At 45.9% G+C, this 12,603-nt stretch overlaps 1 protein-coding gene across 1 annotated transcript in view; it reads left to right on the plus strand.

Moving 5' to 3' along the window:
• Positions 1 to 316: 316 nt before the first annotated feature.
• The window catches only part of LOC133347955 (glutamate receptor 4-like), a 59,670-nt gene continuing 47,383 nt past the window's right edge, over positions 317 to 12,603 (plus strand). The window contains exon 1 of the mRNA XM_061560720.1: positions 317 to 949. Within this exon, the coding sequence (XP_061416704.1) occupies positions 679 to 949 (271 nt within the window). The 5' untranslated portion in view covers positions 317 to 678. The remainder of the gene's footprint in view (positions 950 to 12,603) is intronic.

Genomic DNA, 12,603 nt, shown 5'->3' on the forward strand with positions numbered 1-12,603 from the left:
CCCCCCACCACTCCCCCCACCACCACTCCCCCCCCCACTCCCCCACGTCCCCCCCACCACTCTCCCCCCCCACCACCACTCCCCCCCACCACTCTCCCCCCCCCCCACCACTCCCCCACTGCCCCCCACCACTCGCCCCCCACCACTCCCCCCCCCCACCACTCCCCCCCCCACTCCCCCACGTCCCCCCCACCACTCTCCCCCCCCACCACCACTCCCCCCCACCACTCTCCCCCCCCCCACCACTCCCCCACTGCCCCCCACCAATCGCCCCCCACCCCTCTCACCACCGTCTCCCCTCTCTCTCTCGCGAGGAAGCAGCAGCAGCCATGGACCCCTTGCTCCGTGCGCCCGGGCGCGCGAGCTGAAGCGAAGATTCCCCCCCCCCCTAAACCCCCTCTCCCGTCTGCGCAAAAATTAAATAATAGACATTTATATAGACCCCTCGTATTCCATTCAACATAAATGTTGCAACCTAAAGCGTCGAGCGAGGCGGTTGGTTAATATTTGGCGGTGTTCCCCCCTCTCGGTGTGGGTTTTTTTTGTTATTTTCACATTTTTGTGTTGCCTCTCTCTCTCCTCTCTCATTGCTACATTGTCGTTGTGGAGACGGGAGGAGCCGTGATTCAGGAGGAGGAGGAGGTGGTGGTGGTGGGGGACGCCGATGTCTCAGAGTCCATGACAACGACCAAGACGATGGTGATGAGGATGATGATGATGGAAACGATGAGGATGATGATGGGGATGGTGATGAGGAGGAGGGAGGGGGTGATGGCACCGGTGAGGATGGGCACGGGGCTGATGAGGAGGGAGATGACGATGGTGATGGGAAGACGGCCAGCGGTGATGGCGAAGGTGACGACGGCGCTGTGGTTGAAGGTGATGTTGGTGATGATGCTGGTGATGGCCAGGGCGACCGGCAGCGCTTTTCCATCCTATGTCCATATCGGTGAGTTCGTGGTGAAGGATCGAGTCCGGATGCGCGGTTCCTGTGATGGCTTTCAGAATCCGGATTATGCGTTTTGGTGAATGGGATCGGATCCGAATTAGCCTTTGGAGATTTTCTTGTCCGGGGTTCTGATCCCTGGTTAATGTTGGGGTTTGAGTTCGAGTCCTGGTTGAGCGACCTCTGCCTGGTTTAAGAGCACAGGTTCGGGTCTAGGAAGGGGTTAGGATTTCAGTCAGGGTGAGGGTAAATGTAAGAAGATTCCTGATTCAAACTTCTGTATGGGGACCGTTGTATGACTCGAGGTTGTGTTGAATTGTGGGCAGATCATAGTTCTCGGTTTGATTGAGTTTAAGGATCTGGAAATGATATCATGCAGGGTTAGAATCATCGGTAGGTTTCGGGGTTCGAGTGTGTGTCTGGGTTTGAGTAACTGGCAGGATCTGGGATAAGGTTCTGAGTCGTGGTCTGCTTAGAGTCCGGGTTGCGTTCTCAGTCTGATCTGCGTTGGGTTTAAAGATCTGGGAACCCCTGATCATCACTGTATGATGCGTTATTGGTTAGGGGTTCGGCTCGGGGCCCCCTAGTGGCTTTAAGTTCTAGGCCGGGTCATGGACACGGTTTTGAGTCTGGGTCTGGTTCGGCTTGCGTTCCCGGTCTGGTATGGTCTGTGTTGGGGGTTTAATTATCTGGGGAACCGCAGATTGTAAATAGGGGGTTAAGATCCTCTGAGTCTGGTTCGAGATCGTTTTGCGGTCCTGGGTCTGGTCCAGGCTGGGTTGGGTTTTCGTTCGCGTTCGGGCCCACAGAATATTTGCATGTAACGAGCGTGAATTGTGATTTTTTTTAGAGCGTGTGCACGGTTGTATGCATTGCGGGGATGGAGCGGCGTGGAGCGACAGGAAATGAATATAAAGAGGGTCTGCAATAAGAAGGGGATGAATTAAAAATTGATGAAGAGGAAAAAAAACCTCACAATGCGACGAGCGGCACGGAACGTGCGCAGAATGCAGACGAGAAGACGCAGGCGTGCACACACACACACAGGAAGAGAGCGACACACAGACCTACACAGATGATGATGCCCTCTCAGCACCCACCATGCCACCACCCGTATAGCCTTTAACAAGACTGCTGGAGAGCTATTTGCGAGCACATATGAAGGCCGGCACGGCACACGTGGGAGTTGGATGGCTAGCACCACGCCCGGCCGCCTTTGTCTCCCCAGTGCTGATGTTTACTCAACGCACTAGGTAGTCTTTTACGGCTGAGTCGACCTATAGGGGATGCTCAGGACCGGTACAGGTAATCGTCACCGATTGTTAGCCGTGAACGGGAATTGAACTCGGGTTGCCGGGTTCGTAGCGCATTGCGCTAACCACTGCGCCACCGCTCCCCATACACCCATACACACGGGCAAATTCGTAAACACACGCACACGTAGAAATAGACACACGCAGACATTCACACGCATATACACTCATACACACTTTATATTTATAGAGCGCCTTCACTCAAGGCATGTACACATACATACACATATACTGAAATATATATATACAGTACACGCATTTACCCATACAATCATATACATATTCACACAAGGACAAAGATCCTCCCCTAAAGCGTTAACATATTGGTTAGGCAAGTCCTGTGAGCAAGCACTTACCCAACGCTGTGATGGCGCACGAAATGTTGGTGTGGCTAGCTAGCACAACACCTGGCTGCCTTAGTCTCCCCAGTGCTAATGTGTACACATTGCTCCTGATACTAATTTAAGGCTGAGTCGACCGACGGGATGTCGAGGGTCCGGTTTAGATATCACTTGCCCACTTAGGTCAGCAGCGGCTGGGAATTGAACGCAGTACGCCGGTTATACTCGCTGTTTCCCGAACCACAGTGCCACATATACACGATTAAACACACACATATCTACTCTATATTACTATGCTAGTCAATGCATGCAGTATATAATAAGGTGGTGACATCCATTTTATAATCTTGCTCCTTTGGGCATTTGAATCTGTTGTTTAGATTTTGCCTAAAATCTACTCCCTGCTGACCTAGATTTTTGACGTTAACTGTCTTGTTTGTTTGCTTGTAATTAGCTTTGCATTCAAAGTGAGGGCCAATGATAATATTCAGGGAAGGAGCAGTCTGAAAACCACAATAGACACTCCGTGGAAGAAGGAGAGATATACCAAGAAACTGATAATAGCAGCACCAAACAATGAACACACAGAAGACATTGCAAACAATGGTAGCACGATAAGAGCAAAAAAGAGGTTGATGGTTGGCAATTGACAAAATGAAAGCCATTGGGGAGAAAGATGGAATCATAACACACGATAGCATCTTAAAGTCTGTGGAATGATTGTATGCATATCTCTTTATCAAAATTATCGAATGGGAATCGAGCTGTTTTTTCGGATGAAGGGGAGGAAGTTTCAGATGTTATATTTGAAGAAGTGAACTCTGCCCTTCAATAACCAACAGAGGGAAAAAATCCCGGCCTTAAATTATTCAACTGTGGACAACATGGACACCAAAGAAGTACATCATAAATTATCAGACATATTTGTTAAATGTTTACACAGTAATGAAATATCTGACTCATGGATGGATAAATTATTCTTATATTAAAAAAGGACGATAAACTCCCACTTATGTTTTTACATTTCCATCGGACTCATTAACACGTGCAAATATTGCTCACAAAGATCACTGGGGAAATGAAGAAATACAATTTTTGAGACCAAGCTACAACATGAGCAAGACAGGCGTACGAAAGGTTTCTATATCATGAATAACAATGCATACTATCAATCAGATTCTGGAAGAAAAAATACAAAAAGATGAAAATCAAATACCATAGTGCCTGGCTATTGTAAGACTTTAAAAAGGGCATTTGTCACAGTGGAAATGGTGCAAGTCTTCCAAGCTCTCACAAACCCGAGGAGTAAACGGAATAAAATTTAGACATGCAACTTAAAAACATTTACATAAATGGAAATGCTTCGCTGGAATTGTATGAAGAAATTAAGAAAATACATTTAAAATAAGCAGCAGACAAAGAAGACAAGTTTTCGGCAAGATATTCAGCTTGATAGTAGATTTCTTAGAAACATTGGAAGGGGATAAAAAAAAGTTATAAATATAGAATGGAAAGTATATTACCCCCCTCCCCATCTCAGATTGGCTGATGTCATGCCAAACGAGCTACAGGAATTTACTCAAAAACCTAGGTGGGAAGAGTGCAACGTTGGGTTCAATATAAACATTCTACGAGCAAATCAATGTCACAGATAATTGAATATATGTATACACATGTGGTGGACACAATGTTTGTGATGACAAGGATAGTGTGTCAAGTAAGCCGAGGGTTCTGTATTAAATAAGATAATATGATACAATGGTGGCGAGATGATAACTACCTCGCCTGGTATGCAGGAGATCGTGGGTTCGATCCCGACCCTGATGCCTGCAAATTTGGAGTTTGCATGTTATCCTGGTGGTTGCGTGGATTTTTCTCATTTATAAACATGCGTTTAGAGTATTTAGCTGCTATAAATGTCCACGTGATACGCTACTTCGTTGAGCTATCATTTGTGGCCAGGTCGCTTCTGAAAAAGAGGTGTATAGCTCAGTGGGCCCCTACCTGGTTAAATAAAAAAAAAAGTTTAATAGTATTGGAAAAGACAAGTGTTTTGTATCAGATGATGCAAGGCTTCAATATAGGATGAGGCAAGGGTTCTTTTTGAGATGGCAAGTACGTGTCAGGGCAGATACATTTGACGAGACAAGGGATCTGTGACGTGCAAGTTGATCCTTGATATCCTCGTCTCATCCCATGTAGTAGATACCTTGTGTCACATCACACCTCCACATACACATGGACACCTGTGTACGTGAACAGTCGTACACACTGCTTCACTCCCACGCTGCTGCTGTAGTTAACGTATGTGGAGACATAAGCAGCACTTACAATGCAGTTGGGTCGGGTCTGAGATGGCAATTGATGGTCTGGTTTGTGTTCAGATCTGGCCTCGTTTAATCTCCAGTTCTGGTGTGGTTGGGTCCTCGGTTTGTGCTGGACGGATTCCAGGTCTGAGTTTGAGACTAGTTGAGTCCTGGTCTGGTCTGGGTCCCTGGTTTCCCTGCGTTTGGAACCGGCTGTGTAGTACACATAAACCACGAATTCCATACACCCTAAAGACACCCTGGATATATGTTCAACCTTTATAGTCTATTCACAGCTGGTTTAAATATTCACCACTCCGTGCGTGTCGTCTTGGTTATTTCAACACATTTTACCACAATGGTCAGTAATGCTTTGCGAAGGTAGGGAGCAAATAGGTGTGTAAATAGTAGAGTACAACAATGGATACATTTTCAGCCACGGTCTATCCACTGATGGATGACGAACTTCAGACGTTGCTGTCATCCCTCACAATCCCGTGATACCACGATCCTTCTTACTCCTGCACATGATTGGATCTCATCACTCCATTTTAACAGTGGTTGGCCTCTCTTGGATTCCGTCCATTGGCTGTCATTCTGTCACCAGTCTCGTCCATCTGCCCACCGAGCGATGTGTCTTGGCCAATCCCACTGGCTTTTCTTCGCGGTCAATATTCATCAGTGACTGCCAGTCATGCCCAGTCACACGATGACTGCGCATGCTCGTAACAGTCCAGAATAGATAATCAGACCATATCTCCTTCATCACATCTGTCCCTATACATAAAAAAAAATATTTACACAACCCATCGGCACCACAGCCTTCTGGGAGTGAATAATTTCAGCAGCATTGACCGTTTTTGACAAAGTGTCTCATCAGCAGTCAGTTTTATTTGAATCAATGCTGGTGAACTGCCAGATGTTATAGGACAAGGACCGTCTCTTGAATATATGGGTCCTAGAGCGAGCGCTTCAAGGTCGCGTTGCTAGGCAACGGGAGGTTGTTGTACCATCATACTCGACATCATCATCACCATCATCAATTAACAAACCGCATTTGTGAATGACTCAAATTAATGAACAACCCGCATATGTATGACACGTCCCAATATCAATCTTAATTAACTAACAACCCGCATCACCGCCGCGGTCACCATCATCATGAACAAAACTCTATTACAGTATTTACGATTTATACAAATAATATGCAAACGTAACCTTTATGAGTGCATGCTAATGGTATGAATGTGACAGAACGAGATGGAACAATGAGAGAGAGAACAGTTACAAACCAGTCAGAACCAGTCAGAACAACACGAGACAATTACAAACTAAATGGAGAACATACAAGAGGGACAGCACAACTAAGACAGAACATTTAAGACAATCACATCCAGACAGACAATGCAAACGAACCACAGAACTGGGCAGTGCAATATTAATGATGATGACGGTGGTGGTCATGATAATGAGTGATTAAAACAAATTCGAGTTGTTAATTGATGATGATGATGGGGGCGGTGATGGGGACGTGTGGAATACAAATGCGGGTTATTAATTGATTCGAGTAAGCAAACATGTGGATTGTTGATGATGCAGAAGTAGAGTAGTTGAATGATGGTTGTAAATCATACGCTGTCATGTGCACAATCATTTAGAACAAATACTGGATTTGGCACAGATTTATATTAATTAAAGATGTCGAGTATTATTAACCGAGCGATACGTGCGTCGAATCGCGTGTGTAATAAGGGAATTCGAGACCTAGATGCTGCATGTAATGGGTTCACGTGGCCCCTTCAACCCACTGGAGGCGCCACACCATCGACGCAATGTGAAAAGAAAGTTAATTTATTCCTTTAAATTAATTGCACAGGACTATACATGCCCGGCCGCCTTTGTCTCTCCATTGCTGAACTTGGTAAACACACCATCACTGCACCAATTGTGCAAATTTCTTTGGGCAGAGCCGACCGAGAGTAAGCCCGAGGCAGGGGCAGACACCACGTGCCCACTGATGGTGAATTGAATCGAAATATCGTCAGGAACCACTACAACACCCACTAGCACAGTGTGAGTGGTGATTGTCTGGAGGGGTGTCAGGTCAGTAGTATCTGATGAGTTGTGAGTGTCTTGTGAGTGTCAGGTGCATTGTGTGGGTCTCCGGAGTGTTTGGTTAAACGATTAAAGTAAAAAAAATAGGCACCACATGTGAGACAGATTGACCACAATCTCGTCACACACGAGCACATAGGGGATAAATCCCCGTGTATCCATATGGGCTATAGTGTCAGGTGCTGTTATGGCCTGACGCCATGCACGGAAGTGGTGTGGCCAGGACCATGCCCATCCGCCTGCCTCCCAAATGCTAATGTTTTTACAGACCGCACCAGGTATTCAGTTAAGGCCGAGTTGATCTTGGGAAGCCTTAGAAGCAGCTCAGATATCACTCATTCGGCCTACCTCTCTACCCTCTAATTGCCATTCTACTCTCCTCCATGTGCCCGCTTACCTCTCACTTCGAGTCCCCTCCCCATGTTTTCGTCCATCTCATCTCACGCTAGCCCCCTCCCCGTGCTCTCCTACGTCTCATCTCTCATCTCGCTCTACTCCCCTCCCTGTGCTCTCCCACCTTTCCCCTTTCATCTCACTCTACTCCCTGCCACGAACTCTTCCCTCCTGCAACCAAAGCTTTCTGTTGAATCCCCCCAGTCAATCATAGCTCGGTGGAATGTCAATCATTCTCCCCTGCTGTATCCATCTGCTGCATTCATAGTCTTAACGCCATTCCCCGAGCAATCGGTGCTGTCGACTCCCTGCCCTCGTTCAAGTCCGGGCCCAATACCTTCAATATTTCCTCTGCTTGACTGATTGCCTCTGTCTATAAAATAAACGTAAGTGTTTTCCGTACATCGTCTTGCAATACAGCCATATTTATACCCTACATAATTCCGCATTGTTTATTGCATTAAATATAGAGTAATATTAATCCAGTACGAATATATTTGACAGAAATAGGACAATTAAATTAAGCTGACATTTATTTAACTAACCCTTACCCATTGGTGGGGGAAATGCACTCGTGGATCTTTGTGGGCAAGGGTTGGCAGATCACATAGAGATGAGTAAACCTTCCAAACAAGCTGGGATACAAAGGGGACTATGCAGATTTGCAGAGGAGATGGCAATACTGCAAGAATGTGCATGATCCTGTCCATATAGCGCACCTTTTGAACGTTATATAACGCGTACACGCAGTGGGTTTTCTCTGACATGAAACCAAAAATGAATGGAAATGGTCGTGCATCCCCATGTTGCAGGACTCTCTTGTGAAAAAGTATCTTGACTCAGCGAGGCTTTCCTAGATATAATATATAAAATGGAAAATAATTTGCATCTCATTGGCAATCCATTGCTCTTTGAAAGAAAGTCTCCTTCCACCGTGATGGCCATGGGAGTTGTTTGATCATAACTCACGCTTTTCAGTGTGAAATCGTGAAGAGTTTGGGGCGCAGTATCGGTTCAAAATGTACCTTATATGTGTGCACATGTAATATATGCAGATAAAAGTAATTATACATATGCACATAAGTGCACGGCATACATACGTACAACACGCATGCTTAAAAGTCACAACACAAATGTGCATGTGTACATACACGCGTAGTTGTGTTGTGTCTATGTATGTCCGCGTGTGCATACATATGTGTATGAGTAACGGGGATGTCTTCGGAATGTTAAAGTAATGCTGAAAAATCCCAAAATGGGGCCTAGACATCAAATTTCAGGTGATCCGAAAATGTTTCTATTTTGGAAATAAAAAATGGAAAGCGAATTCACTTTCATCGTGGCATGTCCACACTGTTCCCACAAAAATGTTTCGACATGGCATGACATCACTTTTGTTAGCACTAATACATTTACAATGCAAGTTATCTGAAATCCACCCCCACCTTCCCCCAAAAATAAGGCCGAGTCGAATTCTCCTTAAAAAGCTGAAAATTCTAATTCTGATTTTATTTTAAAAATTCGTCCCTAGTGTGTATTCAAGTCTGGAGAGTGTTTGCGTAGTGGTAAGTGTCCTGAAATCCAATTATAACGACCTGTTTTATTCCAGGCCCTAATCAACAAGTGGCAATTGATATCTGAACCGGTCCTGGACCACCCCTGGGTCAACTCAGCCTCAAATGAGTAGCTACTAGAGTGTCAACACGGGAGGAAAATGTGGCCAATGGTGATGCTGATCGCACCCACCAATTGTGTGTTGCATTGGTCTTAATAGGTGCTCGCTTACAACATTTCCACCAACACGCTATTTGGCTAAACCAGTGGACATTTGTATTTTTTCCTGCTCATCGCCAACACTATTGACGATTATCTGAACCAATCTTTGGCCTCTCCTTGGTTGAATGAAGCCTCAAATGTGTACTTTGTGAGATGTGCAAATATTGCCACTAGGGAGACAAAGGCGCTGGGCGTGGTGCTGGCCACTCACCCTCGTGTGCCATGCCGGCCTTCATAGGTGTTCACTAACGGCACTTGCTTCAACAGCCTTTTAAAGCTTTAACGGGGATATTTGTCTTTGTATGTAAATATGAGCACATGTATACATATCTCTATGTTTGGGCAGATCAGGTCTACGGTAGGTCATGATGTCAAGGACATAAACTCACATTTGCTGTTCCACCCCTTACATATTCCAGCAGATGTTCTCTCTTGGGCCTGGCATACATTAAATGTGTTGTGTGGATGTGCCGATGACAGAACAGCATGTCGGTAATTATAAGTCCATGAGCCGCACTGAAACCTAGTAGCCTCCTGCCGGTATCATTCAGCTGATTTTACCTATGCTTCCTATTCCCTCCCACCCAGGTGCTAGCTTTATGACCCATTTGGGCATTTACTTTACCTATTAAGATGACTTTGTCTCACGGGGCCACTTTAACCAACACCTGGCGTCTGACTAATGAGCCTTGCCTTCATTCCTCTATGGATGTTCATTTTTAGTGGGGGCATAGACAGCTACCACCACCATTCCTCATCTCTCGTTGGTGAGGAGGAGAGGCTATCAGCCCCTCACACCAGACCAAAGTCAATGTTTTTTCCTATTATATTTTGGATTTTATAAAGCGCCTTTCACTAAGGTGCTTGACAACGCTTACCGACTACGGTACAAAATGGCAAGATTAGGGATGGCAATCGGGTAGTGACTAGGATGGAGGAAGCGAGCTGGAAGCCATGGTGGTGGAGGCATTAGGGGCGTTAGGTGGTGCTGGTGTGGATGTAGATGCCACACAACGATAATCAGCCAATAGCATTTTTCAAAACACACCACAGTTTCACCATTTAGCACCACGATGAGGTGGGGGCTGTTTGGACGAGCTGATCTGTCCGCTGACCATTAGCTTGTCATATTTAAGATGCTTGTGCTGTACAGCACTTCCACTGTGGGGGATGGGTGTCCACCTTGGACTTCATTTAAACCCACAATAGCCTGGTATCAGCTAGCTCTTGGAATTGAGAAGTTAAGGACTGTTTGCAGTAGGGATTGGCATCTTCCTTTCCTTACGATGTTGAGGGGTTCAGGACTCTGGCTGATGCAATTGATGTGGGTTGCCTTGGATGCCTAATAAGCCCTCCTCATAATAACTGACTGATGTGTTCCAGCTAGCTGAAAGTGGCAGGTGCATTCTCACCATGTACAATATCCCATGTCCAAAAATGAAGAGGCTTACGTTCAGAAGTTTAGAATCTTTTCTCACAAAAAAACTGGTGGTTGCCGATTCCTGAGGAGATGGAAACTGCCTCAATGGCCCATAACCACAAATCATTCTTTGAAAACTAATTCCTTTAAAACTGCTTTTTGTACTTAGTCTGTTGTCCTTGCCCCACACCTCAGATTAGCATGGTTGGTTACGAACGGTGCAAAAGAAGTTCAACATACATACTCTTTAATATCATCTATAAAGTTATTTTCAACATCACCCCTATTACCATCCTGAAAGGAAACAATGACAATCTGATCAACTCCCAAGATCAGGTATGTAGATTTGCTGAACATTCCTGTGAGTTCTAGAGATATGGATAACTCATCAAGCCATACAGCACCATGGGACAAAGGGGGGGGGGGGGAAGGAGGACTGATTCTTAGAGTGTTTTTGAGCATCAAATGTTGGAGAAAATAGTTACCCCTGGTGAGTGTCTGGCTTATGTGACATCTGCAATCCGAAGCCTGAGACCAGGTAAAGTGTTGGACAGGGATGACCTCCAAAGTGAACTTCTGAAGCAGGGTAGTGAATGTGTGCAAGATGCCTCACTTAAATCGTTCAATCTAATTGAACCACAGGACAGGTTCCACAGGATTGGAAGGATGCACTGGTTGCCCCCTTTTTTAAGAAAGGGGATCACATTCATTGTAAAAGCCACCAGGGCATTTCCCTCCTTAGTTTGCCAAGAATGGTCCTGGCAAGGATTATTCATTGTGTTGCCAAGCACGCGGAGAAGCTTGCGAAGGCCCAATTGGATTACAGGTAGGGGTGCCCCAGCAGACGCCATATTCCCTGTCCATCTGTTACAGCAGAGGTGTAGGCAATTGCAATAGGTCCTATAGCTCTGCTTTATTTGACCTGGTCAAGGCTTATGATATCACCAATAAGCCAGTACTCTAGGTGTGTTCTATGTATAAGGTTGCATATAAAAGTAAATTATTTGCTTGTGACTGTGTGTATATATATGAGTGTGGGTATGAATGGAGAGCGGTAGTGAGTGGGCAGCCGCAGTGTAGTGGTTAGCGCGCTGCGCTACGAACCCGACAACCCGAGTTAGATTCCCGCTCACGGTGGCCTCCAGTGACGATGATCTGAACCAGTTCTGGGCCTTCCCTAGATCGACTCGGGAAACAAAGGCGGCCAGACATGGTGCTGGCCACCCACCCCCTCATGTGTTGTGCCGGCCTTCATAGGTGCTCACTAACTGTACTTGCTCCTACAGTCTGTTAAAGCTATACGGAGGATTTTTGTCTTTGTTATGTATATGACTGTGTGTGTGTATGAGTGTGTGATTATCTAAAGCTGGGTCGATGGTTCAATTAAGCGATGGAGATGCCCTGGGGGCACAACCGCTCCTCTCACCCATTGACAGGGTGGGGGGAGGGGTGCTTCCTGTGGACAATGCATGCATGTCGCCGTGTGTCTGTCTCTGTGTTGTCTCGTTGTCTTCTTTCGTATGGCTGCTGATGTAGATGCAGAGCAACAACGACAATTTCACATTCAGGTGGCCAAGCCAGATAACCGTGTCAGGAGCAGCAGAGTGTATCGCTGTGATGTCTCCTTCGTATTTGTGGATCAGGCAGTGCGTCGTTATATGTTGTACGGTCGGTTCTGGATGACCACAGCTGCACACTGGACAATTAAAAAATTTCCGTATGTGCATCAGGTATACACATCTGCCATGGTTTGTGCTCATGCGGTTTTGGAAGGACCATGAGCTTCGTGGAATATCCTTGTTTCTCCCCGTGTATTTAATTTCTCCATGTCTTTGTGTGTTTGCCATTTCTTCATGTATCCCGATTCCCCATGTCTCCATGTGTCCTCGTGTCTCTTTGTCTCTGTGTCCCAATGTCTCTGTTTCAATGTGCTCCTGTTATTTTTGGTGTCCCTGTGTTGCCACGTGTCCCCTTGCCTTTATATGTATCTCAT

Source organism: Lethenteron reissneri, chromosome 26 (genome assembly GCF_015708825.2).
Source record: "Lethenteron reissneri isolate LAM-NWPU_2019-01 chromosome 26, ASM1570882v1, whole genome shotgun sequence".
NCBI classification, from domain to species: domain Eukaryota; kingdom Metazoa; phylum Chordata; class Hyperoartia; order Petromyzontiformes; family Petromyzontidae; genus Lethenteron; species Lethenteron reissneri.